Raw genomic sequence first — 26,533 nt, forward strand, 5'->3', positions numbered from 1 at the left:
CGCATTGCAGGACAGGGACAGACACAGGTCACTCACCCTTTTACCGCCTCTGCCTCTGGGATGGCCTCGGGAGTGGGAAGAAGGACACACAGGGACGCAGAGGGGAGGGAAGAGCCCAGCCGTGCTGCAGCATCCTCCCTGGGGTGGACAAGCAAATGCAGCTTGTTCCTCCAGAGCAAGATGACTGGCTGAACACCTCGGCCTCTGCTGCTAGCCCGGGAGGGGATTTCTTGAGCCACATGAAAGGGAGGAGAGGAGATGCCGGGCACTTCTCCCCTCCTGACGACTGGTGCTTGAGGGGAAGCAGTCAAAATGAGGGCGGCCTTTCCATCTCCCTTCACAGCAGGGCAGTACGGGCATCAGGTGAGCTTGGATGAGGGGAGCGAGTCCTGTCCCCGAGCCCGCACCAAAGATGAGGGCTTCTCCAGTACTCAGGACATTGCCTCACCTGCTGACTGCAAGGGGAAATCCTACGGTACCAGTGTCTTGGCATTTTGTCATTTCATTTCACCTGGGCTCTGTGTCTTTGAGGTCTCTGCCCCAGTCAGCTCACCTGGCTGGAAAGCAGTTTCCATTGCTGTTGTCCCCTCACTTGAGGCTCCCTGTCGGAGCACCCACTTGCACCCCAGCCTCGGATGGAGAGGAAGGGGTTTTCCACTCAGCTTTGCTTCTGATCCCCACTCAGTAAACCCCCCCTCTCCCTGCTCTGCCGTCTCAGCATGGCTGGTGCACCACACAAAACATTACACGGCTGTGGGGAAGTCCAGAGGGCTCGCCACATCCTAGGGCCAGTTATGTCTCTCCTGAAGGGTTGCAGAGGGCTTTGCTGAAGCTGAAGGTGCTTCTCATGGAGAGTTTCCCAGTGGTGGGACCCACAGGCAGATCACCAGGCTGGGGACGGATCTGAAAGCACGAGGCAGTGGTAGTTGGGCTCTGAAATCGGCAGGCAGGCCCCACAATCGGTGTCTGCATCTGTCTGCTCCCGCTGAATTCAAGCTTCCCAAGTAACAGCTCCAACCACTGTAATTCCAAAAGATTGCAAGGGGAGGGGGAGGGAACATATCTTATTTTTCTTCTATTTTTATGAGCATATGATAGCTCTCTGATACAAAATTATGTGTTTTGCTGTATCCCTCAGTATTTACAGCCGGGCTGCAAGCCACCCGAGGTCAGTGGAAAGACTGCCACTAACCTCAGCGGCCACTGGCCCAGACCCATCACCAGGCACTTTCTTCCTTGGTTTGTGTCTGTTCTGCACGCAGCAAAAATGGAGGAAAAAATCCCCCACCAACCTCACATGTCAAACCCGATGAAAATCCATCTGCAAAGCCACAGAAAATAACAGGGGATGATACTGCATTTGAAAACTTTGTAGGTTTAAAATCTACGGCGTCATTTAGACTCCTATTCTTCTGCAGCTCTTGAAATTTCCACCCACTTTGGCTGTTTGTAAGAACAGCTAATATCTTCGGGCAATCGAGCTGGGATTATTATAATTGTTGTTCATGTGTGTGGAGTGACTGACGCAGATGTTTTTACAATGGATGCTTTATAAAATGACAAAATACTTCCAAACTAAGTAGGCAGCGTCTTTTGCATGAAGGACGGCTTCCAAAATACCCACCATCAATCCTCCCCTTTCTTCCCGCTGTCTGTGTATCCCCCGCTCCTCCCAAGAGGCGTCGGCAAGCCGTGAAAACACCATTTCTCACGCAAGAGGCCACAATAGATTTTGAAAATCCAAAACAAGGCCCCGCACAGGGCTCTGAACTAATGAACCCCAGTGCCACCCTGCCAGGAAGAGCTGCTCGGCAGACAGCACACTGCCCGCTTACTTATGTTGTGCGCTTCTGTGCCATAGCAACAGCGACCACGGGTGGCACGGAGCTCTTTCCCCAGATCATGGCCTGCCCATCTTGCCCGCTGCACCCAGCCCAGGCGAGGGGAAGGCTGGTGCAGGGCGGCATGGCCTGTCCCCCTCCTCACGCCCCCGCCCGGCACCGACCAGCCCATAGCAGGGGCATGCTGCAAGGCCCAGGGGCTGCGCTTAGCAAATCCCCAGGTGGAGCGCCATTTTGCCTGCCCAGTTCTGGCCAGTGCAGCTAGAGGAGGGCTGAGGGAAACTGCCAGGGCCGCACCAGGAAGGCCATGGCAACGGAGGCCTGTGATAGCCGCTTCCCCGGCACCCAGCCCTCACCCCACCGCGCCCCGGCCCCTCTGGCACCCGCTGCCCCCCCGCCAAGGAGCCCCCGGCCCCGCCGGCCATGGCGCCGGAGCCACCTCCCCTCAGCCAGCACCCCGCCCTCGCGCCCTTCCCGCCACCGCGCCTGCCGCGTCGCCATTGGCTGCCAGCTGCGATTGACTGGCAAGGTGGGCCAATGGCAGGGTGGCCGCTGGGCGGGGCGGGCCGCCGGTGCCACGCGAGGCGGGGGACGCGAGGCGCGCGAGTGCCGCGAGGGCGGTGCGCGTGGCTGCCCCGTCCCCGTCCCCCGCTCGGCCTCGGGCCCCGGCGGCAGGTACGCGGGGGGGAGCGGGGCGAGGGGCTGCGGCCGCGCCTCCGGCCGGCGACCGGCTGAGGAGCTGGCGGCGGGCGCCGAACCCGCCGGTTTTCCCCCCAAAATTGCCGTGGCCGGCGCCCTCTGGTGGCCGAGCGGAGCCCACGGGGGCGGTGAGGCTCTGCGTGGGCCTCGCACGGGCGTTTGGACCTTCGCAGGCACCCGCGGGGCGTTGTGGGGACACCGGGCAGACACGCGGGCAGCCCCACGGGCGCACAGGGTCGCACGGCTGTCGCACGGCTGTGTGGGCCATCGCAGGGACCCGTGGGGCTCTGCGCGGTGGCTGTGCAGGTGTGCGGGCTATCGCATGGCTGCAGGGGTGGTGCAAAGCACGCCCAAGCAGGTCCCACTGTGCCCCTGTCCTCAGCCATTGGGGCCAGGCCTGGAGCGGGGCAGAGGGGCACAGATCCCTGTGTCCCCAGCGCTGTGCTGTCTCTGCAGGGCGCCCATGGGCTCGCCGTTGGCCACCCCGAGGCTGCTGTACCGCAGCACCCGCCTGCTCCGCACGGCCTTCCAGCACCTCCACCAGCAGCAGCAGCGAGCGGACGTCTTCTGTGACGTGGTCCTGCAGGCCGAAGGTGAGCGGGCAGCGTGGCTCACAGAGGTGCCAATGCCCTCAGGGTCCCCACAAACCCCCCTGGGAGGATCTGGGAGAGCAAGGAGGGCTGCAGGGCAGTGACAACCGCTGTTGCATTGCAGGCGAGGCGGTGGTGGCCCACTGCTGCGTCCTCTCCGTCTGCAGCCCCTTCTTCATGGAGCAGCTGGGCCGGGAGCTGCCCTCCCGGGGTCACAGGGTGGTGCTGGAGCTGGGGGGGCTGAAGATCAGGGCACTGCGCAAGCTGGTGCGCTTCCTCTACACGGCCGAGCTGGAGGCCACGCAGGAGGAGGTGCAGGAGGTGCTGGCGGCTGCCCGCCGCCTCCGCATCACTGAACTGGAGTCGCTGCAGCTCCGGGGGGGACGCCTGGTGAGGCCAGGACCCCAGCGGCAGCTTGACCGCTCCTGCCTGGGGTCCCCCCGGCACAGCTCCCCTGTGGCAGTGGGTGGCAAGACTGAGCCTGGCAGTGCTAGCAGCCCCCCCGAGAGCGCCGGTGTACCCACACAGGGGCAGCTGTTTTCTCCGGGGACCGTGCAGCCCAGCCCTGGCCCCGTGGGGCGGGTGAAGCTGCGGAAGGTGGAGAGTGGGGGGTGCTGGGAGGTGGTGCGGGAGAGGCAGCCCCCCACTGCCGTGGCAGCAGGTGACATGGGGGTGGTGGAACTGCGGCTGCCACCAGACGTGGGTGCAGTGGAGCAGGTGGGCAGGTGCTTGCCCCCCCAGAGGAAGCAGGGCCAGGTGCCCCCCACCCCCCAGCTGGGCTGCAGGCAGGCAGCGCTGCTGGGGGACCCCCTGGGTGACCCCGAGGAGGAGGAGGTGGATGTGGATGTGGGGGTGGCAGACCTGTGCCTACCCCCTGGCACCCGCTGTGTCTGGCCCTGCCCCTCCTCTGAGTCGGATGAGGAGGTGGATGTCCTCACCTAGGGGGATGCTGTTCCCCCCAGCCCCCCGCCTGCACTCGGCAGTGCTCCCAGGGCTGCCTCACCCCAGCAATGGGGCTGCGTGGCACTGAAATAAAATGATGGAGCTGGCCAAGCTGTGCCATGGGGCTGCCCAGCTTTATTGGGGAACTGGGAGGAGGGGGGGGAGAGGAAGGTGAGATGCAGGGGGACAAGGGGGGGCCGGTGGCAGCTGCCTGTGGCAGAGCTGCAGCATCAGAGATGGGACTGGGGTTGGCGGGTGCTCCCCACTTCGTCTCGCCTCTTCATGGATGCTCATGCCACGGGTGCCGGTCCCGGCCTGGCTGTGGGGAGACAGCAGTCGGGGTGTGGTCCCCGTCCCAGTCCTGTCCCCATCCCCATCCCAGTCTCATCCCATCCTAACCCCATTCCCATCCCTGTCCCCATCTCTATCCAGTCCCTGTCCCATCCCATTTTGTCTCTGTTCCAGTTCCATCCTTGTTCCATCCCATCCTGTCCCTGTTCCAGTTCCATCCCTGTTCCATCCTGTCCCTGTCCCCGTCCCTGTCCTTCCTCACCTGGCCGCTATCTCTATCCCAAGCTGCTCTTCAGGGCCTCCACCACGGCCTCCGGCTGGGGGAACTTCAGCTTGCGGGGGGGGCCCTTCCTGATGCCGCTCCACAGCTCCACGGCTGGGGAGGACACGGGGGGCGGGTCAGGGGTGTCGGGGAGACACCTCCCCACTCCCGCCGCCCCCCTCCACCCCCCCGACCCCGGCACTCACTGCTGCCGTCCTCCTTCACCAGCGACACCTCGAAGCTGTTCCTGCGCGGCGGGCGGGGGTTGATGTCCACCGGGAGGTGAGCCGCGGCCCCGCGCAGGGCCTCGCTCACCGCTGCCGCCGTGCGCCCGAACACCCGTCAGCTCTTGCTAGGGGGACACCGGGGGGGGGGGGGTCAGCACCCGGGCCGCCACCTCCCCCCACCCCCCCCCGGCACCCGGACCGGCTCACCAGTGCTCGATGACGATGCGGGGGCCGGTGCCCCCCGGGCTGCCCTCGTCCTGGGCGTGCGCCCGCTTTGGCGGAGGGTCCGCCGGGTCCGCTGCCTCGGCCGCCGCCGCTGGGGGGACGCCGCGTTTCCTCCGGCGGGGAGCCATCCTACGGGGAGTCGCGGGCGATGGAGGGGCCCCGCTGCAGGGGCGGTCGGGGAGGGTCACAGGGGTGCCGCCGCGGGGAGAGGGACGAGCAAGGGCCGGGCCGGGCCGGGGCAAGGGGGTCCCGCTCCGGCCGCGCCGCCTCCTACCTGCCGCGCCGACCACGTGCCGGGTCCGTGGAGCGCCTCGCCGGCCCCCGCTACTCGGGGGAGACGCCGGGGGGGGGGGGGGGGGGGGGGGGGGGGGGGGGGGGAAGCCGGGCTGAACGCCGCTCCGGAGCCCGTGGGACCAGGCCGCGCCACCTCTCCCCGCCGCTCGTCTCTGTGGGACCCGCTCGCCCTGCCCGGGTCGGCGGTGGTGGGGCGGCCCGGGCCGCGGTGCCGCACACACGCGGAAATACCCCCCCGCACCTCCCCCGGGCGGGCGCAGTGGTTCCGGCTGCCCGCGCGCCCGCCCCGCCTTGCAGCCAGCCCCGCCGCGTCAGCCAATCAGAGCGCGGCACCTTCGCAAGCCCCACCCCCAGCGGTCCCCGGCCCGCCCCCGCGGCAGCCCATGGACACGGGCACGAACACGGACACGGACCGTTTATTATCAGCGATGAGGATGAGCGTTAATCGCGGGCGGGGTCTGTCCTACCGCCCTGCCCGGCCCCTCCGCACCGGGCTCCCCTGCTGGGCCGGGGCTCGGCCGGGCCCTAGGGCCGGTGCTGCCAGGGCGAGAGTAACATGGTGATGGGTGACAGTCCAGGGCAGCTCCTACTTCTCCTTCTTGGTCTCCCCATGGGGGGCTCCGGCGGCCGCCTGCACCCCGGGGGGCTCCTCGGGCCCCTCCTCCCGCGGCTTCGACTGCTTCTTGGCCTTCTGGTAGAGCTCGTTGAGGTTAAACTCCCGGATCACGTTCTCCTGCGGCCAGAGGCAGCGTTGGCACCCCCAGCACCCACCACCCCCCTTTTCCCAGGGCACAGGCTGGCTGCCGAGCCCCCTCCTGCCCCGGGGGGGGGGAGGGGGGTGTCCCACCCACCTCGGAGAAGGTCCAGGACACAGCCCGGCCCTTCTTGTCAATCTGTGGCCGGCGCATGGTCTCTGTCCCACCCTGGAAGAGGATGAGGGTGGGCAGCTGCTTGGTGAGGGGTGAGGTGCTGACCTTGTACCTACGACAGGAGGGGGAGAGGCTGACAGTGACTCCCTGCAAGCTGGAGAGGGGTGGGGGGGCTGCCAGGGGCACTGCCCTGGCACAGGCCCTACTGCCCAGGCCATCTCCCCCCAGACCTGGTGCTGACATCTGTGTACCGTCCAACGTCCACCTTCCCAAAGTGCAGCCCCGGGCAGTTGTACCTGGGGAGGATGAGGACACACGGCTGTGAATGCTGTAGGTGACCACAGGGCTGGGAGCAAGGCCTGGCCCTGGGGCTCACTGAGGCCCTCAGTGGGCACCACTTACTTGAGAGAGAGGTCAGCAAAGATGGGGGCGAAGGACTGGCACTCACTGGACCAGTTGGCGAAGAACTCGACGATCCAGGTCACCCGCTTGTCCCGGTCCAGCTCCTCCTGCCGCAGGGGTGTGGGGCTCAGCGGGGGATGGCAGGCAGAGCCCCCAGCCACCCCCCGGGGAGAGAATACTCACATCGATGGTCTTGTCGCTGAAATATTTGATGTACTCGGGGCCCATGTAGAGGGGGGGCTTGCAGGTCATCAGGAACACTACAATGACAGCACCCCTGAGCCCCACCCGCTCCCCAATGCCCTGAAGGCCCCAGTCTGTGTTTGGGACTAGGCTCCTCCTGCCCCAGAGCAGCCTGGGGCAACCAAGGCAGAGCAAGCCCTGGGGCAGGCAGACTTTGCCACTCAAGGCACTTCCTGAGCCCCCCCTCACCCCCTGAGCCTCCTTACACCAGCAGCCTCCTCCAGCAACAAACGGTGCAGGTCAGCCCCGCAGCAGGAGGGAGCTCTGGCCCTTCCAGCCGCATGGAGTGAAGGACAGGCAGGGGCAGCAGGTGCGGAAGGCAGGCTGAGTCGCACCAAGGGGGCACTGCTGCCACCACTGCCACCCCTAGTGCTACGGACCCCCCCGCCAGGTCTCACCTATGCAGAGTGTGAGGTAGAGCAGGCCCATGCGGATGTCGAGGCGGAAGAAGAGGATGGCATTTGCCACTTTGCTGAACATGAAGATGTTCCCAATGTGCTGCTCCACAGTGACTGGAGAAAGGAGAGAGGGATAGAAGATGGGGTCAGATCCTCTCAGAAGACCGGGGGGATCCTGAGGGGGGGGCCACACGTCGTCCTCCAGGATCCCACTCATCTAGCTCCTTGGGGAGGAACCATAAGCAGCCCCCTGTCCACCTGCACCCCCAGCACAGGCCCCAACTCACTGGAGCGTCGGTTCTTCATCATCACAATGGCGCTGAGGAACATAAGGATCTCCACCTCCCGCTGGGACAGGAGAGACGGTGTGAGCAGGAGGCACCCATGGGGCCACGGAGCTGCCTGGTGCTGCCAGGCTGCAGAGCCAGGGAGCACCGCCCTGCCACAGTCAGGCTGCTCCTGGCCCAGCCTGGCACGGGGACAAGCGGCCGTGCCAGGCCCCGCCGGCCCCCGGTCCCTGCCGGGTCCTTGCCTCCTCCTCCTGTAGCTCCTTTCCCTCCCGAACCCCGAGGGGCAGACAGCAAGCAGAGGGGGCTGCAATGATGGGCACGGCCTCCCATCCCTGCCGGTGCCTGGGGAGCCCCTCAGCAGTGCGATGGCACCGGCAGAGCAATGCCAGCGGCTATTGGGCTCACCCCTCCCCGAGCAGGGCCGGGACGCAGGACCAGCGGCAAGCCCAGGCCCGGCCCCGGGGGCACGTGGACTCGGGGGAGGGGGGGACAGGCCCGGCGGGCTGTGGGGGCGGGAGGGGAGCCAGGCCCGGAGGAGGGCCAGGCCGGGGGCGCGGGGGTGGGCAGGAACCGGAGACGGGGCCGGGGGGCGCGGGGGTGTGCCGGGGCAGCGGCAGGCCGGGCCGCCTCACCCAGTCGAAGTCGCAGGGGTTGCCATCCTCCCGCTGGGAGGGCAGCCCCTGGCAGAGCGGCGGGACCTTGCGGACGAGCAGGAAAGCGGTGGCGAGCAGGGCGGAGAGCGGGTAGTAGGGCCGCGCCAGCCAGCGGCACAGCCCCGGCACCGAGTACAGCAGCGCCAACAGCGGCGCCAGCACCGCCATCTTCACCTCCGGGCGCCCGGCCGCCCCGCCGCTATTGGGCCGCACGCCTGCTTGTCCGCGGGAGGCGGAGCTTCCTCCCCGCTGGCCAATGACGATGGGCGCTGTCAAGGTCTTCCCACGCCCCTGCGGACCAATGAGGGGGGGAAAGAGAGAAGCAGCCAATCAGAAGGCTGGGGCCGGGTCTCCCTTAGCAACTGGGGCAGGGGGCGGGGCCTGGACGGCGCTGGGCCAATCGTGGCGGGGCGGGGCGGCCCCGCGCGGGGCAGGCCGGGAAGATGGAGAACTTCTCGGCGTTGTTCGGCGGGGCCGAGCCGCCGCCCGCTGCCGCCGCCGCCGCCGCGCTGGGCTTCGGGCCCGCCAAGGCGCCGGGCCCCGGGGCCGCGCCGCCCCCCGCCGCCGCCGCGCCGCCGCCGGGCGAGGACGCGGCCCGCAAGGCCGCCACCGGCCCCTTCTACCTGCTGCGGGAGCTGCCAGGTCCGGGGCTGGGCCGCGAGGCGGGGGGCGGGCGTCGCGCTGGGCCAATCGGCGCGGCGGAGCGGCGGCGCGGCGGTAACTGGCGGCACCACGGGCCAATAAGAGGCGAGGGTGCTGGGCGGGGAGGCGTTAACTGACAGCGCGGCAGGCCAATTAGCCTGCGGGGCGGGCGGGGCCAAGCGGCTCAATGTCGAGCGGGGAAATGGGGCCTGTGGGAAGCCGGGCCGGGGCCGGGGATGGAGACCGGGGGGTCGCCGGGGAGGGGAGCGGGGCCGGGGTCCCTCACGGCGGGGCGGGGCCGGGGCGGGCGGCGGCGCACCCCCATGCCCTCCCCGCGGCTGGCGCAGGCACCACGGAGCTGACGGGCAGCACTAACCTGATCACGCACTACAACCTGGAGCACGCCTACAACAAGTTCTGCGGCAAGAAGGTGAAGGAGAAGCTCAGCAACTTCCTCCCCGACCTGCCCGGCATGATCGACCTGCCCGGCTCCCACGACAACAGCAGCCTGCGCTCCCTCATCGAGAAGCCCCCCATCTGTGGCAGCTCCTTCACCCCCCTCACCGGCACCATGCTGACGGGCTTCCGCCTCCACGCCGGCCCGGTGAGCGCGGGGCCCGGAGCCGGGGGCGGCCACTCGGGGTGGGAGGTGCCCGGCCCGGCCTGACCAGCCCTGTCTCCTCTCCCCAGCTGCCCGAGCAGTGCCGGCTGATGCACATCCAGCCGCCCAAGAAGAAGAACAAGCACAAGCACAAGCAGAGCCGCACCCAGGATCCCGTCCCCCCAGGTAAGGGGCTGTGCCTCGCTGCCGCAGCTGCCCCCTCTTCCACCCAGCCCCGGGGGATGCCCAGCTCCTCCAGTGCTCTCGTTTCTCCAGAAACCCCCTCCGACTCCGACCACAAGAAGAAAAAGAAGAAAAAAGAGGAGGATCCGGAACGGAAAAGGAAGAAGAAAGAGAAGAAGAAAAAGAAGGTGGGTGGGGAGAGCCAGGGCCTGTCACCCAGCCTGTGCCCGCTCCCGGGGCTGTCTGGTGGCGAGTTTGGCCCAGGCAGCAGCAGAGCAGGGAGCCAGTGCTCAGCCAATCCCTGGGGATGCTGCTGTCGAGCAGGAGGTCTCACGGGATACGTGTCTGTTCTTCCTCTGCAGAACCGGCACAGCCCAGAGCACCCAGGGGTGGGCAGCTCCCAGGCCAGCAGCAGCAGCAGCTTGCGGTGAGACTGTGCCGGTGCCGCCCCGGGGATCCCCCAGCCGATGGGAAGGGCCCTGACTGACCCAGAAGGGACTCATCGCTCCTGCAGCGCTCGGGCCGGCCTGTCCTCCCCACTCCCGGCAGAGAGGACACCCCTGCAGCCCCCTGTGCAGCGTGCAGCCAGCCGGGACCGTGGCACAGACTGCTGTCACTGGAGTTGCTGACCTCGGCCTTTTATACCAAAACAACCGGGTGCATCAGGGCCTCTCTTTTTTAGTCACCTTTTAATTAAACTCTCTGCTCTGAGGAGGGGCTGGTGGCTGTGGCTGCTGCAAACCCTCGGCTGTCACGGCGAGGTGAGCAGCTGAGACCAGGGGAGCCCATGGGGTGTGCGGGATGGGCACTGCCCCAACAGGCTGTGGTCTGGTGTGGTGCATCGTGGCTGAGCTCAACCCTTCCCATCCCCTCCCCTCTCCTGCCCGAGCAGGGGCGAGGGGGAAGGGGCAGAGCCCAGGGCAGGGAGGTCTTACCTCGGCTTTGGCTGCTGGGCTGGGTTGAGGGGCTCTGCCTCTCGCCTCCCAGGCCTGGCGAGGACAGGAGTGACCCTGGAGAGGCCCCACGTTCCCACGCAGTGGTGGCTGCTGGCAGAGCAGCCGGGGCTGCTGCTGTGGGCACCAGGAGCTCCAGCAGCCAAGGGGTCCTCCGTTGGTCCCAGTGTCTCACACAGGAGGCTGAGCCTCATCAGCTCCTGCAACACCTTCCCCAGAGCTGCTTTCCTCATGCCCTGAAAAAAAACTCACCTTCTGTGGGAGCTGGGTTTGCCCAGAAGGACCCTGAGGAGGTGTCTCCCCAAAACGGGGCCGGGCTCGGCTCTCCTCAGGCCCCCTTTCCTCTCCCCCTGGAGAGGAGGGAAGGCAGGCCAAGACCCTGAGGGACAGGAACCCCCGCGGGGGCTCCTCCATGCCTGGACGCTAAACAAAGCACACGCATGCCCGCAGGGGTGGCTCATTAAATATCCTTTTATTCCTCATTTTTTTTAAATGGCTAATAATAATAAAAAAACAATGGCGTGGCTCTGTGGAGGCCACGGGAGCAATATTGCCGTAGAGAAAGAGTCAAGTAGTGCCTGAAGTTTCGTGGGCCCCCGCGGGGGGTGGTTTGCCCGGGCAGGGGCGGGGGGACGGGGAGCGCTGCGCTCCTTGGCTGCAATTTTTTTTTTTTTTTGGCATGTGATGAGAAAATATTGCTTTACGGGGATGTGCCCCGCTGGCCTTCCTCTTCCCCAAATGGAAATAAAAGCTACTGTGTGACAGCAAGAAAACCCTATCGGACCCATTAAAAAAAAAAAAGATAACCAACAACAAAAAACAAAAAATCCCACCAACACAAACCTTGGGGAAACATAAAAAAAGCAAAAAAACCCACAGGTGGGGAACGGCTGGAGCCCGCGAATGTTCCTCCGCGCCTGCCAGCACCCGCGGATGCCAGGTCGTGGTTGGGACTGGGGAGGAGGGGGGGAGAGAACTGCCCCTTGGCCCGTCCTGGGGGAGGGCTGGAGGCTTCGCAAGCCGGGAACCAGGGAGGGGAGCACCCCTGGCCGGAAGCACCTCAGCCTTTGGTGGGGCACCCCAGTGGGGCGGCTGCCACCCCACGGCGGGCAGCAGAGCAACACCAGGCACCTGCCCCCTCTCGTCCCGCGGGCGCAGGAGGCGGCCCCGGCCCCACGTCCCTCCTTTGGGGATGGGGACAAGGTGGGGGGCCAGGCCCTGGGCGGGGAGCGGGTAGTTTCTTCCTCTCTGGGTAAGATATATAATTTCTGCTTTTTTTTTTTTAATATTTATATTTATATATATAGATATTTATATATACACACACCTGATAACTCAGAAAGAGAAAAAAAATAGAATCCGTAACAATAATAATAAAAAAAAGTATTCTGGTTTAAAAACAATCCATTCCTACCACGCTAGGCGAGCGGTTGATTGCACAAGGCCCACGAGTGGCTGGCCCAGCCGAGATGGTGCTGGGGTGAGGCTGCGGGATGCGGCCCCCCCTCTCCCCGAGCCCCCCGCACCGGGGCGGCTGCCGGCGGCAGTCCTGGGCGGGCAGAGGATGAGCAGCCCCGCTCGGGTGTGTGTCGGCCCCCCAGGTCCCGGGGAGCGGTGGAGAAAGAGAAAAGCAGTGGGGGCCGCCGGCCCATCTCTCCCTGGAGTCCACAGAGCATCCGGCCACAGAACGTCCCCGCGGTGCCGGCGGGTGCAGCCGGGGAGGAGGCGAGGGGGCGAGCGGCTCTGCCCCTCATACTGAGATCTCGTAGGTGGTCCCCCCCACGCCAGAGACCTTCTTGACTCCTCCACGGGTGGGGCTGCTGAGGGGCACCTGCCCCGCGCCTGGGGAGGCCGAGCCCAGGCTCTTGGGCTGCCCGTTGGACTTGCTGTAGGCTGTTCTCATCTGCGCCTCGTCCCTGCGGAGAGAAGGAAGGACAGAGACGGGGTGAGGAGGGGGGAAGGACAGGACCCCCAGGAGGGATCCCGGCATCCTGTGCAGCCCCAGCACTGCCCTCCCCGGGGACCCGCAGCACCCATGCAACACTCCGGCTCCCCAGGGGGGAGGGAGAGGAGGAGGACTTCCCTCTCCCTTCTCCAGCCTACGCGCAGCATCGCTCCCCAGCGTGGGGCGATTGGCTGCCGCTGGGTGCTGGTGCCAAGGAAGGAGGGCTGGGGGGCCAGGCCCCCCCTCCGCAGGGCTGCGGGTTGCCCCGTGCGCGAGGCGGACGGCGCTGGTACTTACTTTGGTGCCAGTAAGGGCTGCAAGGCCACCTCCTCCGTCTCGGGGACGCTGGCCTGAGACGCTGGTTTTTGGCTGCTGTAAGACACGGATTTGCCCAGGTGGGGGGCGGCGGGCTGGTCGGGGGAGCCGAGGGAGCGCACCCGCAGCGCCTGGGGGGGCTCGGGCTTGCCGAAGCGGGGTGGGGCCGGGCGGGTGAGCGGGTTCTTGCCCAGGGGTGAGCGCTTCGAATCGTCCGAGGAAGAGCTGGTGCGGGGGGCGTTGCTGGAGCCTGGCGTCGACTGGATGCCCGAGTCCGCCAGCCCCGCGTCCTCCTCCCTGCCCGGAGCCGGCGGCTGCTGCAGCAGCTTCTCCCGCTCCTGAATGGAGGCCACGATGTGGCGGGAGAGATTGTCATAGCGCACGGGCGAGGGCTCGCGGGGCGGCGCGTGCTTGGGGGAGATGGCGCTGGCGAAGCGGCCGTGCAGGTCGGTCTCTCTCTGCTGGGCGATGCGGGCTGAGAGGAAGGGCGAGGTGTACCCCACCGGCGGGTCGGGCTCCGGGCCCGCCTGCACCGACTCGAAGTCAGGGCTGTCGGAGGGCGTGAGCAGGCTGTCGTACGACAGGCTGCCGTTGCGCGTCTGGTTCACCAGGCTCTTGTAGGAGGTGGAGGTGGTGCCCTCTGAGCGGATGGACTGGAGGTGGCCCATCTCGAAGCCCGTGCCCTGCGCCGACTTGAGGCTGGAGGAGCGGGAGCCGCTGGAGAGCGGGTCGAAGGGAAAGCTCTTGCCGAAGGTGGGCGAGCGGAAGCTCTCGGGCTCCAGGCTCGGCTCCGAGCGGTAGCTGGGTTTGCGGCTGCTCTCGCAGATGGAGTTGGGCTCCTTCAGGCTGTTCACGCGGCTCAGCTGAGGGGCGGAGACACAGCGGTCACCCACAGAAAGACGGGGCACCTGCGAAGCTCCCAACGCCCACCCCAAGCTCTCCCCCAGCCAGGGACGTGGCGGCAGCCCCTCCGGGCCATGCTCCCCCCTTGTCCGGCCTCGGGAAGGCAGTGGCGGCATGGCCTTACCTTGGCGCTGGTGGAATGGGGCAAGGCTGCTGAGCTGCTGCTGCTGCTGTAGCCGGGCCGGTACTTGTACATGGTGGGAGTCGGGGGGCTGTCCTTGCCTAGCAAGGTGCTGTCTGCAGGTGGGGGAAGAGAGAAAGACGCTCAGACACGTGACGGCTCCCCGGGGAAGGAACGCTGTGCGGAGCCCTGCCCTCCCTTCCCAAGAACCGGCTCCGAGCCTGGGGCGGACAGACCGGGGAGGCGGAGGTGGAGAGAGGGATGGGCTCGAGGAGAGGCGCACCGGGGGCGGATGAAACAGAGCGGGACAGAAAAACGCATCCCCATGGCAATGTGTTTGGGGCTGGCACTTCCGTGCCCCCGCAGCGGCCCCGGCTGGGTGACACCCCGGGGTTGGCACAGTGCGCACTGTGCGGAGATGTCAGTGGGTGCCCGGGCACCCCACAGACCCGCTGGCCGTCACCTTGCTGACACACGTGCCGCAGCCCTTCTCCAGGCAGCGGGGCCAGGTGGCGCTGCACCCTGGCCGGGGACGCAGGGAGAGCTAGAGGCCTGCAGCCCGCTGCGGGAAGCAGCCGCTTCCACGCTCTGCCCTTCACATCCCACCTCTGTGGCCAAGCCCACGCAGGCAGCTCCAAGCACTGCTTCGCCGGCGAAGTGGGGAAAGCACGTCACGCAGGCTGCCGCAAACGCGCTCTCTGCCGCACAGCCAGGCCCGCCACTCCTTCGCCTCCTTCATCCGGGCGATGCTCCTGCGCCTGCCTGTGGCACGGCAGCCTGCGAGCCGGCCCGCCGCAGCCCACCGCAGCTCACAGCGGCTCCGGACAAGCCGTGCGCTGTCTTGGCTCGGCCTCCTGCTCCTCTCTGACGGAGCAGAGCCGGCTGTAAGCATCCCGCGGGCTTCTCCAAGTGCAAGGGGCCACATACACCAGCGCAGAAACGCAGGCACATCCTGCCCCACAACCGGTGGTGCCGAAGTGCTTCGGGTCTGCCCTGCAGCCTGTTCTGCCTACAGCCCTGGCTCCTGCTCTGCCTGGCGCAGCCCTGGGCGCCCCTCCCAGCGGCTGCCGGGGACCCTGCACGCCTTCCTTACCCTCGTTGGTGGCCAGGGTTAAGTGTGTCCTCAGGCCCGTGTAGCGGCTGAGGTCTGGCTTAGGTGGGGGTGGCGGTTCGGCGTCAGCAGACTGGCTCTCCGTCACCTCCAGGCTTCCTTTGGACTGCAGAGACAAAGCGCAGAGGGGGGATCAGAGGGGAGCCAAGGCCTCAGCCCTCCCCGGGGCAGGCAGGGAGCGGGCAGCGGCGCTAAGGGGGCTCTGGCTGCCTCCCGGGCCATCCATCGTACTGAGTGCTTGAAGGCGGCACGTGCCTCAGGTGCGGGGAAGTGCTGAGGACGGGGGAACCTCCAAAGGATGCTGTGAGGGGGAAGGACGGGACGGGGAAGGGCAACGGAGGGTGCAAAGCCTCATGTGGCTGCTGCCGCATGGGAGGAACGTGATTTTCATCCCGTGGGGACACAGGGCAGGATGACACGGAGGGGGGTGGGCAACGTGACAAGGCTCACTCGGTTCTTTACTCACAGATGCAGGCTTGCACCCCTGGGCTCCATGGAGGGCCCCAAGGCAGGGACCGCTAATCCCCACCTTCCTCACCTTCGTCCTCTTCAGCTCTGTCTGGATACCGTTGTCCATGATCTTGACAGTGATCTGACCGTCTGACACTTCGGGCCGCAAGAAAGGGGGTCTCACCAGCACCGTCTGCTCGGCCTTCGGGCGCCCGAGATACCTAGGGAGAGGAGGGGAGGACGGTCAAGGCCTGGAGCTCAGGACGGGGCAGTTCGCCCGGGCGCTGCGGGGCTGTGGGGGCACCGCCGTGCTGCGCCAGGCTCACCTGGGGGCCGGGGAGCTGCAGAGGACCCGGCTGACATTCTTACAGCAACCGTTGGTGAAGGGGTTGACACCACCGCGGAACTTGCCCGTCACCTGCGGGAGGAGGAGCATCGCAGCGCACCGGGGCGGGCAGGGACCTCGGGGTCCCCGCTCCAGCCAGCCAGGTTGTGCGCTCAGAGCTTGTCCAGCCCGCTCATGACAATCTCCAAGGGCAGATACTTGGAGGTACTCCCCCTTTTCCAGGTCCCTGTTCCAGGGGAAAAGTCCTTCCCTAATGTCTCACTGGAAGTTGCCCTCTTTCACGTCGTGCCTCCCCCCTCTCGCCCCCCCGAGAAGATCCTGCCCGGCTCCATCCTCTCTACAGCCGCCCCAACAGCGGTGGGGAAGATCCCCCGTCTCCAGGCTGCGCAGACGAGGTGCGCTCAGCCTCCCCTCACAGACGCCTCATGGTCTGGCCCCCAACCAGCTCAGCGGCCTCCCCTTGCCTCAGTCCATCCTGTCCACGTCTGTCTCGTCCCGGGGAGCCCCCAAACGTGCCCCGCTGTGGCGTGACGGGGGCTAGCGGCCCCGCACCAGCCCCACAGGCATACCTGTTCGTTGGTAGTACGGCCCCTTGCCACGAGCACCACGTGGAACCCCGTAAGGCCAGCGACGGGGATGAAGAATAAGCCGGCCACGCACATCACCACCATCCTATCAGCAGGCAGCTAAGGAAGAGCCGCAGCCCCGCTCCGCAGCACGCCGTCCCCAGCCCCAACGCCGCCCTCCCCCCTCGCCCCGCTCCCGCGGCCCCCCGGAGGATACGTGACTGCCATGCGGACGCCGGAGAGCTCCTCCACCTGGTAGAGGACGTAGAGCAGGCCAAAGCCAAACACCCCCATGATGTGCGTGGTGAGCGACAGCAAGAAGAGGAAGAAGTAACGATAATTGCGCCGCCCGATGCAGTTGTTGACCCAGGGACAGTGATGGTCAAACTCCTGTTGGTGGGGAGAAGACTCGGTGAGGGGCCTGGCCGCCAGGGCCTCCTGCCCACCGCAGGGATTAAACTCTACACGGAAGCGAAGGGGCACCGAGACCCAGCAGTTCCTCACCTCCACACAGTTGTCGCAGACGCTGCAGTGGGAGCAGCGCGGCGGCCGGTAGAAGCGGCAGGTTGCACACCATTTCATGCGCACCTGAATGCCCTTGATCTCCACCGTCTTGTAGAGCGGAGCTCGGAAGTCGTCCTCCTTGTCCTCGTCCTCCTCAGCTGACGGGGAGACCCCAGCGCAGCCACACGTCAGGGTGTGGGGAAGGCGACACCGGGGCGCAGCCACCCTCCCGAGGTGGAGCTGCCCGCCACTGCCCTCCGCTGTCACCAGGCCCATCTCACCTGGCACGGGGACCAGCCAGGGACCCCCAAACACAGGCAGAGGAGGGGGAGGCTCTCCCAGGCCCTGCCCCGAAACCACAGCACCCGCCCGAGCCCCAGGTACCCATATGGGGCGCCAGGATTTACCCGGCTTCCCACACCTGGTCCTACAGGCTGGGGGCTGAGACCAGAGCTGCTGTCCCCGAAGTGTGTGTCACCACCCCATCCCACCCAGGAAGGGCGGGGGGGGGGGGGTCCTCAGGCCTTTTGGGATCAGGTAACCCTCTTTACCTCGGAGGAGGGGTGGCGGGAGGTGGCTCTACCTGAGACGCTTCCCAGGCAGAGCCAGACTCACCTCGCGGGAAGATGCCTGGGTCCATGAAGGTGGCCATACTGAAGTTGGCCAGCACGAAGAGGAAGACGACGGCATTGTAGACGGGAATCACTGGGGAGATGTACAGGCTGAGCCCCGGGCACCTGCAGGCACAAAAGCAGTGAGACGCCTGTCCCACGGGTCACTGCTCCTCCGGCACTCCCTGCGGCCCCCTCGCATCACCGCCCCGCCACCGCTCACCGCTCACCGCTTGCGCCCACGGCCCCCCGGGCGCTGCCAGCGCAGGGCCCCACTGCCACGGGGAGCGACCGCAGGCAGTGGCGGGAATGGGGTGACAATGGCACAGGGGACACCCGGGAGGGATCCGGCCAGAGGGCACCTAAGCGTCGCCCTCCGTGCGTCACACCAGCGCGCACAGGGGGCAGAGGGGACCCCGCGAGGGGAAGCGAAACCAGCGGCAGCTCTGGTGCCTCCAGAGCCGTTCCCGCTCCTCACACCCTGGAGCTGCAGCCCAGCCTGGAGACAACTCCGGTGGCACGTGCGGACCCCATCACCGCGCCAGCCTGCCTCGGCCGGCACCCAGCTCCTCCGTGGGCCTGGCCGAGGGGCCCTGTGAGAGCCCAGCGAGGGAATCACCACCGTCCCCCTGCCCCGGGCAGGCACGGGCTCAGGACAGCGGGCTTCCCCCTCAGAGGCGCCAGCGTAATACCCTAATCTGCTTTGCTGCTGGGAGTTTAATCCCACAGATCTAGGACAGCATCTGTCCCTCTCTTCCCCCCGCAGCGATAACTGCAGATGGATTTAGGCAGCAGGAGCAGAGCGCAGGGCTGGGCAGGCAGGGTGACATATGGTGCCAGCGCTGTAATCCCCCGTGGCCCCCGAGCAGGTAGAGGTGAAGGGGCAGGCGCTGGTCCCGTCCCCTCCCCCACCACCACCCGCTGCGGCTCAGCCGGGGGACGGGTCCCATCACCGGCGAGGCAGCCCCTCTCCTCGTCATGGCAGCCCTGGGGGGCTGACAGCGCGTGAGGGGACAGGGACGGTTCCCGGCTGCCTCCAGGAACCTGTCTTATCTCCAGGCAGGCAGGAGATACGACAGGCCTGGGCTGGAGGAGCGGGCACACCTGCCTTGGCACCTACCTGGCAGCGGAGGAGGGAGAGGCGGGCAGGGCGCACCCAGGCAGCGGGCACGGCTCCATGCCCGGGCCCTTCCCTGCAGCCGGAGAGGGTGGGAAGCCCCAGCGGGACCTGCCCTCCGCTGGCCAAGGACAAGGCAGTCCCGGCCCCGGCACAGCGACCAGGGCAAGAGGAGAGCGGGAGGGCAAACCCTCTCCGCTTTACGAGACACCCAGCTAGCAGGAGCGCGCCGGGACCCCAGCCCTGCTCTGCCAACAGCACTCTCCTCCTCCTCCTCCTCCTCCTCTCCTAAAGCACCTCCGCCCTCAGCAGCACCTCCAGGGTCCCACACACCAGACCATGGTGCACCTGCAAACTGTCCTCCCCAGAACCTCTTCTGCACCCCTCCCCCGTTCCTCCGTGCCGCCCAGGAGCCCCCCAGCCCTCCTGGGCATGGTGGGCGATGCCTCCCCACCTCCATGGGTCTGGGACAGCATCTCCCGGCGTTTCACCCAGAGCTCTCCTCCAGGGCCAGGAGCGGCTCCTCCACAACCCACACAGCACCAGCCATGCCGGCTCTGCCTCCCGGGACAGCCGGCCCCGCCGTCTCCTTTGGAAGGCGGCCAGGCAGATTCTCCGCAGAGCGGGTGGCACCAGCGCAGCCAGGACGGGCTGGGGAGGAGGAGCCCTCTCCAATCTGCGCCCCGAAACCCTTGGAGAGCAGCTCCAGAGAGGTACGGGATGTACGTGACATCATGAGGCCAAGACCTGAGCAAGGGAAGAACATGCTAGCCGCATCGAGCCCAGCTAGCCCAGCACGACCGGCACCACTGGGAGCTGCCAGGGGACTGGAAGCCACGCCGGGAGCAAGGAAGGAGCTCACACCCAGCCCAGCGTCCCTTCCCCTCTGACGGGCTGTGCCCGGGGAGAGGGCTCGTCCCACCCACCCCCAGTACCGGGCTGCTGCTGGGGCTGCCCCCAGCCACCCACCGGAACAGCACCAGCAAGAAATGTTCGAGCGGTTTAAGTCGTGTGCAGAAAACAAAGGCGAGAAAAGTCTCCCAGTCTGGCAGAGGGGAAACTGGTATTTGCGGTGGGGCAGGCTGGCAAGGCAGGGAGCCGGCAGCCTGCAGGCACTCGCCCAGCAGCTGAAGGAGAGCGGGGCAAGGGGCAAACCGCCCGTTCCCGGCAGCTCCCAGGGCCGGGGACCCTGCCGGCGGTGTGGTTTCAAGGAGACGGGTGGCTTCGTTAGCCCCCATCTCTCTTCACCGCCGCTGCTGTCCTGGTCTTCGAGGGACCCGACGGGGCTGCTCTCTGCCCTCGTGGCGTGGCAGCCCCTTTGGAGGGTGCTTCTCTGCTCTCCTGCCCTGGGCACCGGGCACGGACCGTGCCACGGGGAAGGTGGCCACTCATAACGTCACTTCGCCCCAAGGAAGGGCAGAGCGCAGCACCCCACATCCCTGAGCCGAGCACCCCAGCCCGGGAGGAGCCGCCCTGGCTCTGCTCCCTGCCGAGCTGCAGAAGTATGGGTGGCAGCGGAGGGACTGACGGAGGAAGAGGGGCCGGGGGACTCAGACGAGCCCTAGAGGCAGGAAAAGCCCTTCCAGAAACCCCAAGCGAGGAGATCCTCTCTCCAGGAAGGGAAACGCCAGCCCAAATCTTTGCTTGAAAGGGATGGAGGGGAGCCAGGAGCCCCGCCGCCCGCCAGCCGTGCCCGCAGGAGGGAAATGCCAACAGCCACGCTGAGCCGAGCGCGCAGCCCAGCTCCTCCGCAGCCGACCCTGGCGAGGCAGGGGAAAGCCTGAGCTGCCCCAGCGAAGGCCGGCGCAGAGGAAAAGCTCTGGGGCGGGCAGAGGGGGAGGGTCTGGCCTTCCGGGGGGAAAGGGGTGCCTTTCCCACCGCCTCCCGCACCGTCTGGGCCCTGAGCGCTCCCCAGGAGGCAGAAGCGCAGTGCCCGGGGACAGGACAGCGGCCAGCAGCTCCCCCGGCGGGAAAAAGACCAACCCTTCAGCTAAGGGAGTCCGGAGACCCTGGCACTGAGGAAGACACTGCCGCAGCTTCAGAAGGGCGATGAGTGACGCCAACGGCTCAAGCGGAGGAGACCTGCCTGGGGATATCGGTCCCCCCGGTCAGCCCAGCTCTGCTCCGGGGGCTGCGCGCTCAGCTGCAGATGGGGCGGAGGGCTCGCTGCAGCGTGTCCTCCAAACCCAGCCCCCAGCCTCCGTTTTGGGTGGCTGCAAACCCTAAGATGGGACCCCGATTACTCTGAGAGCCGACCTGCCAGCCAGAGGAAAGACTGAACTTCAGCCTTCGGGAAGGAGAACGGAGTGGGGAGGCCGGCGTGGCGCCTCGGGGCCCGCTCACACCCCTGTCCTCGCCGGGTCTTGCCAGCTGCGTGCAACTGGACAGCCAAGCTGCCAGGGGCTGCTCCGCGCACAGCCAGCTGGACACCCTGAGCAACCCGCTGGGGATGGGAAGCCACCCGGGGTGGGATTTCACGGGTCAGGGCAAGCAGAACACCCTCCCTGGGGACCAGGAGGACCCGCTGGCCGAGCGCCCCTGGCTCGCAGGCACGGTGCTGGGGGTCTCCTCCCCGGCGCCCCCAAGCGCGGCAGCCCACCGCCTGCCGCCCTCCCGGCTCTCTCCCCACCCGGGGTCCCCCCAGGCCGTGGGAGGGAAGTGGAAATGTCACCACACACAGACCATCCACTGCTGGAACCGAACCACCCGCTGGCCCCACACGCAGGGGAGCCGCCTCCCCCCGTCACCCCCGTGGGAGGGAACGCCGTCTGCTGCAGCAGAGGGAGCAAAGGCGGCTGCCCATCCCCGAGGGGAAACCACGTTATCGGAAGCACCAACGCGTTCCTGCCATCCGCTGTCCCAGAGGGAGGGCCCGGGGTCGCAGCCCCTGCGGCAGCGCGGGGAGCAGGCGGGGAGCGCTGCCCCAGCTCTGCCGGGCAGGAGGAGCAGGGAGGCTGCTCGCCATCGCGGCCACGCAGGTCCCAGAGAACTCATCGAGTTCCCTCTCCAGATCGGGATGCGAAGCACGCCCATCGCTGCAAGAGCTGTCGGGACTTGTCTCTGGCAGCACACAAGAGAAACGGGGGAACCGCGGGCAAACTGAGTCACATCTGGATGCGAGGCGGGCTTTTTGCCACTCGTCACACCGGGAGCAGCCCGTCACTCCCCAGCCTGCCGTCCCCTGCCCTCCGCAGGCGCAGAGCCACCCCTCGTCCCCTGCCCCCTCCCGGAAGAAAGCCGTCCCCGAGGGCGCCTTCCCCACCCTGCTGCACCCCTGGACTCCGACCGGCCACGCAGCGCACCAGGAGGGGCCGGCGCCGTGCCAGGGCCGGGCTCACCTCGCTGCCCCGCTGCCCGAGGGACGGACTCGACGCCTCTCCAGCTCTCCCGAAGGCCTTGCTGCAAACACAACCCCTGCTCACCACCACGCTCCCACCAGCTTGGGTCCAACTAGGAGTGTGTGCGCCACCATGTACCAGGGGCAGCACCGGCTCTGGGCGCTGCCGCAGCCCACCCCAGCGTCCCTGTCCTCGTGCCTCTCCTTCCTCCACCAACGCTGGAACAGGCGAGAGCTCCTTTCCCAAATGAGCGCAGTTCCCCCGTAGCCCTCCCAGCTGCGAGGACGGGAGGAAAAGCCGGGGCCAGAGGTTTTACAGACAGGTTCACCTAATGGGAAGAAACGGTTTATACTTTGTAGGCTTTTATACAGCCCCAAAAGCCACCGTGAGCTGTGGCCACGAGCAAGAGTCAAGGCAAAGAGAAGGAAGAGGCCGACTGACGGCTCGCTGTCCGCAGAGCCCCTGCCAAGGGCAGCTCGGAGCGGGAAGGAGAAGCTGAGCACCGGCCGCATAAGGAGCGGGGACCAGTATAGGCCGGGGGGAAAACGCAGGAATGGACAAAGTGACCCCAGGGGGGAATTTTGGTCCTAAAGCAGCACCAGTTTGAGACCCCGGCACATCAGAGACCCCCCACTCCTTCCAGAGGGAGGATGGGAATGTCCCCTCTTGCTGCTGCCCGCGCCCTCCAGCACCATCCGCCTCAGCTCATTTCAACTGCCACGTGTTCTGCAGCATCTCCTAATTAAATTAATCAATTAAATAGAGTTCTTGGCCCAGAGATACAAATCCTGGGCCAGCGTGGATGGACCAAAAGGCGTCTGACGGATACGCTACAAATAACACAATTGGAGCCTTTCAAGAGAGCTGTGCCGAGCCCCGGAGGAGGCGCCGCGGGAGGTGTCCCGGGGCCCCCCCACCCCACAACTTCCATCTCACTTCCCCGAGTACGAGGTTCAGGACCGATGCTGACAGCGCAACCCTCCCCAGCAGGTCTGCAGCAAGCACGCCAGACGCGGCAAGAGCTGCGGAGGGGGCCCTGCCTCCGGGTCAGCGGGCACCCAGCGCACGCCCGCAGCCGCGTCGCCTGTCCTTGGGCAGGCAGGGAAGGAAGAGGGCACAGCGATCCGCAGGGCACCAGTCCCACGGCTCCCGGCTCCCGCGTGGGAGGCAAACCCCGCTGTGGTTCCCCGTCCCTTCCATCCCACTCCAGCAGCCCGGCAGGAACTGCCCCGAGAGCGCTGTATCGCTGGGGAGCAGCGCGGTTCCCTCCCCGCCGAATGACCCGTGTGAAAGTGCTCTGCGCTTTGCCACTCTGCTTGGGATTTAATTTGATGTTTTAAAGTAGGTTAAATAACATCCACTGACCTACAATTAAAGCGACCCTGCCCAGGTGTTCCTGTTCTGAACAAACCTGCTCCGTGGCACCGGCGCCTGCTCCCGGCAATGCCTCGCACCACGCGGCTCCCTGATAAGCAGCTGCTATCGGCTGCTGCGACGCCTCGCAGCCCGGTACCGCAGCCTGGGCCACGGCAGCCAGGACGGGGTTTGGGGGGTAGGGCTGCCCCGCTATTCCCCCCCAAAGAGCAGCCCGCTGTGACAAAGCCGGTCCCTCCCACGTCACCGTGCATCACGCACAGCCACTCGGAGGGCATCGCCCGCTCCCTCCTCTTCTCCTTCATCCCCCTGAAGCGGTAGCACGGGGTCAGCGACCTCCTGCAAGCGCCTGACAGCCCGGAGCAGCAAAGCCCCCAGCAACGCCGGCCCGAGAAACGTTCGGTGTCTCGGCGGGGAGACTGCTGCACACTGCTGAGCGACACCACCAGCTGCCTCCCCTCGCTGGAAGCAGTACATCCAACCGGCTCTGTCCTTTAGTCGTCAAATTACTCTTTTATTGCCTGGTTGTTGCCAGGCGTTAAAGCCGCGGTGACCTTCCAGCCAGCGATGGCTCCATCCCAGGGAGCAGCAGCAGCCATCACGTCCGAGGAGGAGCTGCGTCCCACGGCCCCGGCTGGTCCCAGCCCCAGCAGCAAAAGACCTCAGCCGGGAAAGCTCTGGCAAGGAAAGGCGCCCCACAAGAGGAAGCCACCCCAGGGAGCGGGACAGGCTCCCCAGGAACCGGGGGTGCACCTTCCTCGCTGCCCAGCCAGGATGCCGCCGGGGCAGCGGGCAGCGAAGAGAAAGGGTCGGTTACGCAGGGAGGAAAAAGGGGGCTGGGCTCATCTCCTGCCCCCCCGCAGAGGGCTGGAAGGACTCAGCGCACTGCTGAGGCCGTGGGCCACCCACCTTCAGACCAGCTCTGCCCCCCCGCAGCACTGGGGACGAGGAGGAGGAGAGGAGGGATGGGGAGAGGAAAGGAGGGACGGAGGGAGGCTCAGGAGGCAAAGCGGAGGGCAGCTGGCTGGAGGGAGCGCTCAACAGGCACCGGGCTTGAGGGGATGCAGGCAGCAGTCGCCCACTGCCTCCTCGCCCCTGCCTGCGCCACGGCTGCCTGCGCCTCTCCGGACTGCCCCAACGACCCCAAACCCTTCGCACGCAGCCACCGCCAAGCCCTCCAAGGGGTGAGCACACAGAAACACCTCTCTTATCTGCACATCTCTGCTGCCCCCCCAAAAACGCACTCCCTCCCAGACCCTGACACCGGGAACACTGCGGGGTTTGGTAGCCAGTCCCGGTCGCCCGGCTCCAGCATTCCTGCCCAGCACACGCATGCCTCGGCGCCCACCTGGCTGCGGCCACCGGAGCGGGGAGCGCAGGCAGCTCCGTGCCGGGGCTCAGCAGCAGCTCAGCATCTCCTGAGCACCCTGAGGTCCTGCCTCCCCGCCTGCCGCCAGCCCAGAACCGGCTCAGCTCGGCCCCGAGCGAGCGTTAATAACCTATTTGTCACCCGGGAAGGGAAAATGTTAACGTGAGCAGCAGCCCTACCCCTCTGCCAGCCCAGGGCGCTCCCTACGGTACAGTCCGGCCCTCTCCAGCAGCTGGTACCATTTTACACCCTGGCTTTTCCCCACCACCTCCAAGGCCAACACAGGCGTCTCCCTCAGGCCCCAGCGACCCGCCGGCAGGTCCCCTCCTTCGGGTCCTCTCCAGAGACACCAAACCCTCGCTTCCTCGGGGCAAGGCTGACATCAACAGCAGCGAGAGATCCACGCAGGGGCCAGAGCACTTCTCTTTGAACTTTCCTTTGTGGCTCACAAATTGGTTACGAAACTCTAAAAATAACCCGGAGCCCGCCCCAGTCCACCAAACCACTTCACATCGCACCAAAGGAGAAAATTGTCTGTGCCGTTTTCCACCTACAGGTCACAAACTAATTCCCGGCCCAGCTGATTGGAGAGCGAGTTGCCAGCGAGAGCAGCGAGTTGTGCAAACACCCGAAGACAAGAGAGGGGCGCCTGCTGGGAACGGGAGCCGATGGCACGGTGCCTCGCCGGGATGCACCGTGCCCCGCTTCCTCTGGCTCACCTCATGGGAAAACAGAGCGAAACGGGTCCAGCTGAGGCAGAGGTGGTCCGACGGACCGCAGGGCTACTCCGTCAGCCGTCCTCTAGCACCCAGAGCACAACATCCCCCCTGCAGCCCGGCAAGGGGCCGCAGCCGCTCTGCCGGACAGCCCCCAGGCGCTGTGCGCGCCCGCAGCCTCGCGGCGCCGCACGGAGGGGCTCAGCGCCCATGTCTCCCCCCACCCGCCCCACGCGTCGCTGCGGATCTGGGACTCACGTGAAGGCAAAGAAGAGGGTGGTGGCTCCCACTAGGAAGATGGCAGCAGCGGAGACCGGGACGTATTTGCTGGGTTTGAATCTCTTTCCAGATGCTGCCGGCATGTTGGAGCTGTGGTGGGGGATCCGCCCCGCAGCATAGCCCAGGCCCAGCGGGAGTCAGAGCACGACGAGAAGGGGAGGGGAGAGGGACGGGGGCGAACCACTACCCAGCCTCCGCGCTTGCTCCCAGGGCGAGCTCTGACCGGAGCGGACAGTCCGGAGAAGTCCACGGCGGTCTCTGGAGCACCAGGCCCAGGAGAAGAGTCCACACTACGCTCTGCCCTGCAAGAGTTCGCGGGCGCAGGGAAGGAGGTTTAAAAACATTAAAAATTCAGAACCGAGAACTGGATCGGGACTTAAAACCGCCGTCGGGGCAGGAATGCCAAGAGCGTTTACGAGCTTCCCTCTGTCTGGCCACGGCCGGCAAAAAGCAGGTCCTCAAAGCTGACACCGGCAACCGGGCTCCGAGGGGAAGGGGAGCCTTCCAGGCTGGGGCACAGGGCCACGGGCCACGTGCAAGGCGAGGAGCCGGGTGGGCGCACCTTCCCGGCCAGCCAGCACCCTGGGAAAGAGCAAGGTATCGGTAAATTTCTTGGAGAAAAAGCCACTCCAGGAGCCTCAAGGAAGCCACTTCTCCTTTTTAATCTGCCCTCTGATACGCGGCAGCCCCCTCCGACTGCGGCGCGGCAGGAGGGGGTTGTCTCACGAGCAATCTGCCCGGCTTCCTCACCGCACCGCTGCTGCGCCGCCGCCGCCTCCTCCCCCTCGCTGGAGGGGGTCACAGAAACACTCTCCCTGATTTCACCGGGATCCGGGACTGGCTGGCTGGCGGTGGCCGTTTAA

At 66.4% G+C, this 26,533-nt stretch overlaps 4 protein-coding genes across 8 annotated transcripts; 1 reads left to right on the plus strand and 3 right to left on the minus strand.

Moving 5' to 3' along the window:
• Positions 1 to 4,190: 4,190 nt before the first annotated feature.
• Positions 4,191 to 5,411, minus strand: SELENOH (selenoprotein H). 3 transcript variants are annotated; one of them, XM_082500238.1, is made up of 5 exons: positions 5,352 to 5,411; positions 5,060 to 5,239; positions 4,832 to 4,977; positions 4,626 to 4,739; positions 4,191 to 4,391 (listed from the first exon to the last, which is right to left on the minus strand). In XM_082500238.1, exons 2-4 carry the CDS (start codon positions 5,203 to 5,205, stop codon positions 4,639 to 4,641), a joined length of 393 nt encoding a protein of 130 aa, XP_082356364.1. In that variant the 5' UTR covers positions 5,206 to 5,239; positions 5,352 to 5,411; the 3' UTR covers positions 4,191 to 4,391; positions 4,626 to 4,638. The 3 variants fall into 3 exon arrangements, with proteins under 3 accessions (XP_082356364.1, XP_082356365.1, XP_082356363.1); XM_082500239.1 differs by lacking the exon at positions 5,352 to 5,411 and having other exon boundaries at positions 4,191 to 4,387; positions 5,060 to 5,340; XM_082500237.1 differs by lacking the exon at positions 5,352 to 5,411 and having other exon boundaries at positions 5,060 to 5,340.
• A 358-nt stretch (positions 5,412 to 5,769) lies between these two features.
• TMX2 (thioredoxin related transmembrane protein 2) lies at positions 5,770 to 8,413 on the minus strand. Of its 3 annotated transcripts, none has more exons than XM_082500244.1 (8): positions 8,206 to 8,413; positions 7,571 to 7,631; positions 7,284 to 7,397; positions 6,826 to 6,902; positions 6,643 to 6,749; positions 6,492 to 6,536; positions 6,223 to 6,352; positions 5,770 to 6,104 (listed from the first exon to the last, which is right to left on the minus strand). In XM_082500244.1, the coding sequence occupies exons 1-8, from the start codon at positions 8,392 to 8,394 to the stop codon at positions 5,958 to 5,960; spliced, it is 870 nt and encodes a 289-aa protein (XP_082356370.1). In that variant the 5' UTR covers positions 8,395 to 8,413; the 3' UTR covers positions 5,770 to 5,957. The 3 variants fall into 3 exon arrangements, with proteins under 3 accessions (XP_082356370.1, XP_082356369.1, XP_082356371.1); XM_082500243.1 differs by having other exon boundaries at positions 6,471 to 6,536; XM_082500245.1 differs by lacking the exon at positions 7,571 to 7,631 and having other exon boundaries at positions 6,471 to 6,536; positions 8,206 to 8,252.
• A 241-nt stretch (positions 8,414 to 8,654) lies between these two features.
• MED19 (mediator complex subunit 19) lies at positions 8,655 to 10,366 on the plus strand. Its single transcript, XM_082500219.1, has 5 exons — positions 8,655 to 8,868; positions 9,216 to 9,472; positions 9,559 to 9,655; positions 9,746 to 9,840; positions 10,015 to 10,366. Exons 1-5 carry the CDS (start codon positions 8,670 to 8,672, stop codon positions 10,081 to 10,083), a joined length of 717 nt encoding a protein of 238 aa, XP_082356345.1. The 5' UTR covers positions 8,655 to 8,669; the 3' UTR covers positions 10,084 to 10,366.
• A 692-nt stretch (positions 10,367 to 11,058) lies between these two features.
• Positions 11,059 to 26,085, minus strand: ZDHHC5 (zDHHC palmitoyltransferase 5). Its single transcript, XM_082500220.1, has 11 exons — positions 25,650 to 26,085; positions 17,482 to 17,603; positions 16,867 to 17,024; positions 16,580 to 16,752; positions 16,366 to 16,468; positions 15,777 to 15,868; positions 15,539 to 15,671; positions 14,983 to 15,106; positions 13,893 to 14,005; positions 12,848 to 13,728; positions 11,059 to 12,521 (listed from the first exon to the last, which is right to left on the minus strand). The coding sequence occupies exons 1-11, from the start codon at positions 25,751 to 25,753 to the stop codon at positions 12,356 to 12,358; spliced, it is 2,169 nt and encodes a 722-aa protein (XP_082356346.1). The 5' UTR covers positions 25,754 to 26,085; the 3' UTR covers positions 11,059 to 12,355.
• Between the last annotated feature and the right edge of the window lie 448 nt (positions 26,086 to 26,533).

Source organism: Vanellus vanellus, assembly GCF_965231255.1.
Source record: "Vanellus vanellus genome assembly, contig: HAP1_SCAFFOLD_405, whole genome shotgun sequence".
Taxonomy (NCBI): domain Eukaryota; kingdom Metazoa; phylum Chordata; class Aves; order Charadriiformes; family Charadriidae; genus Vanellus; species Vanellus vanellus.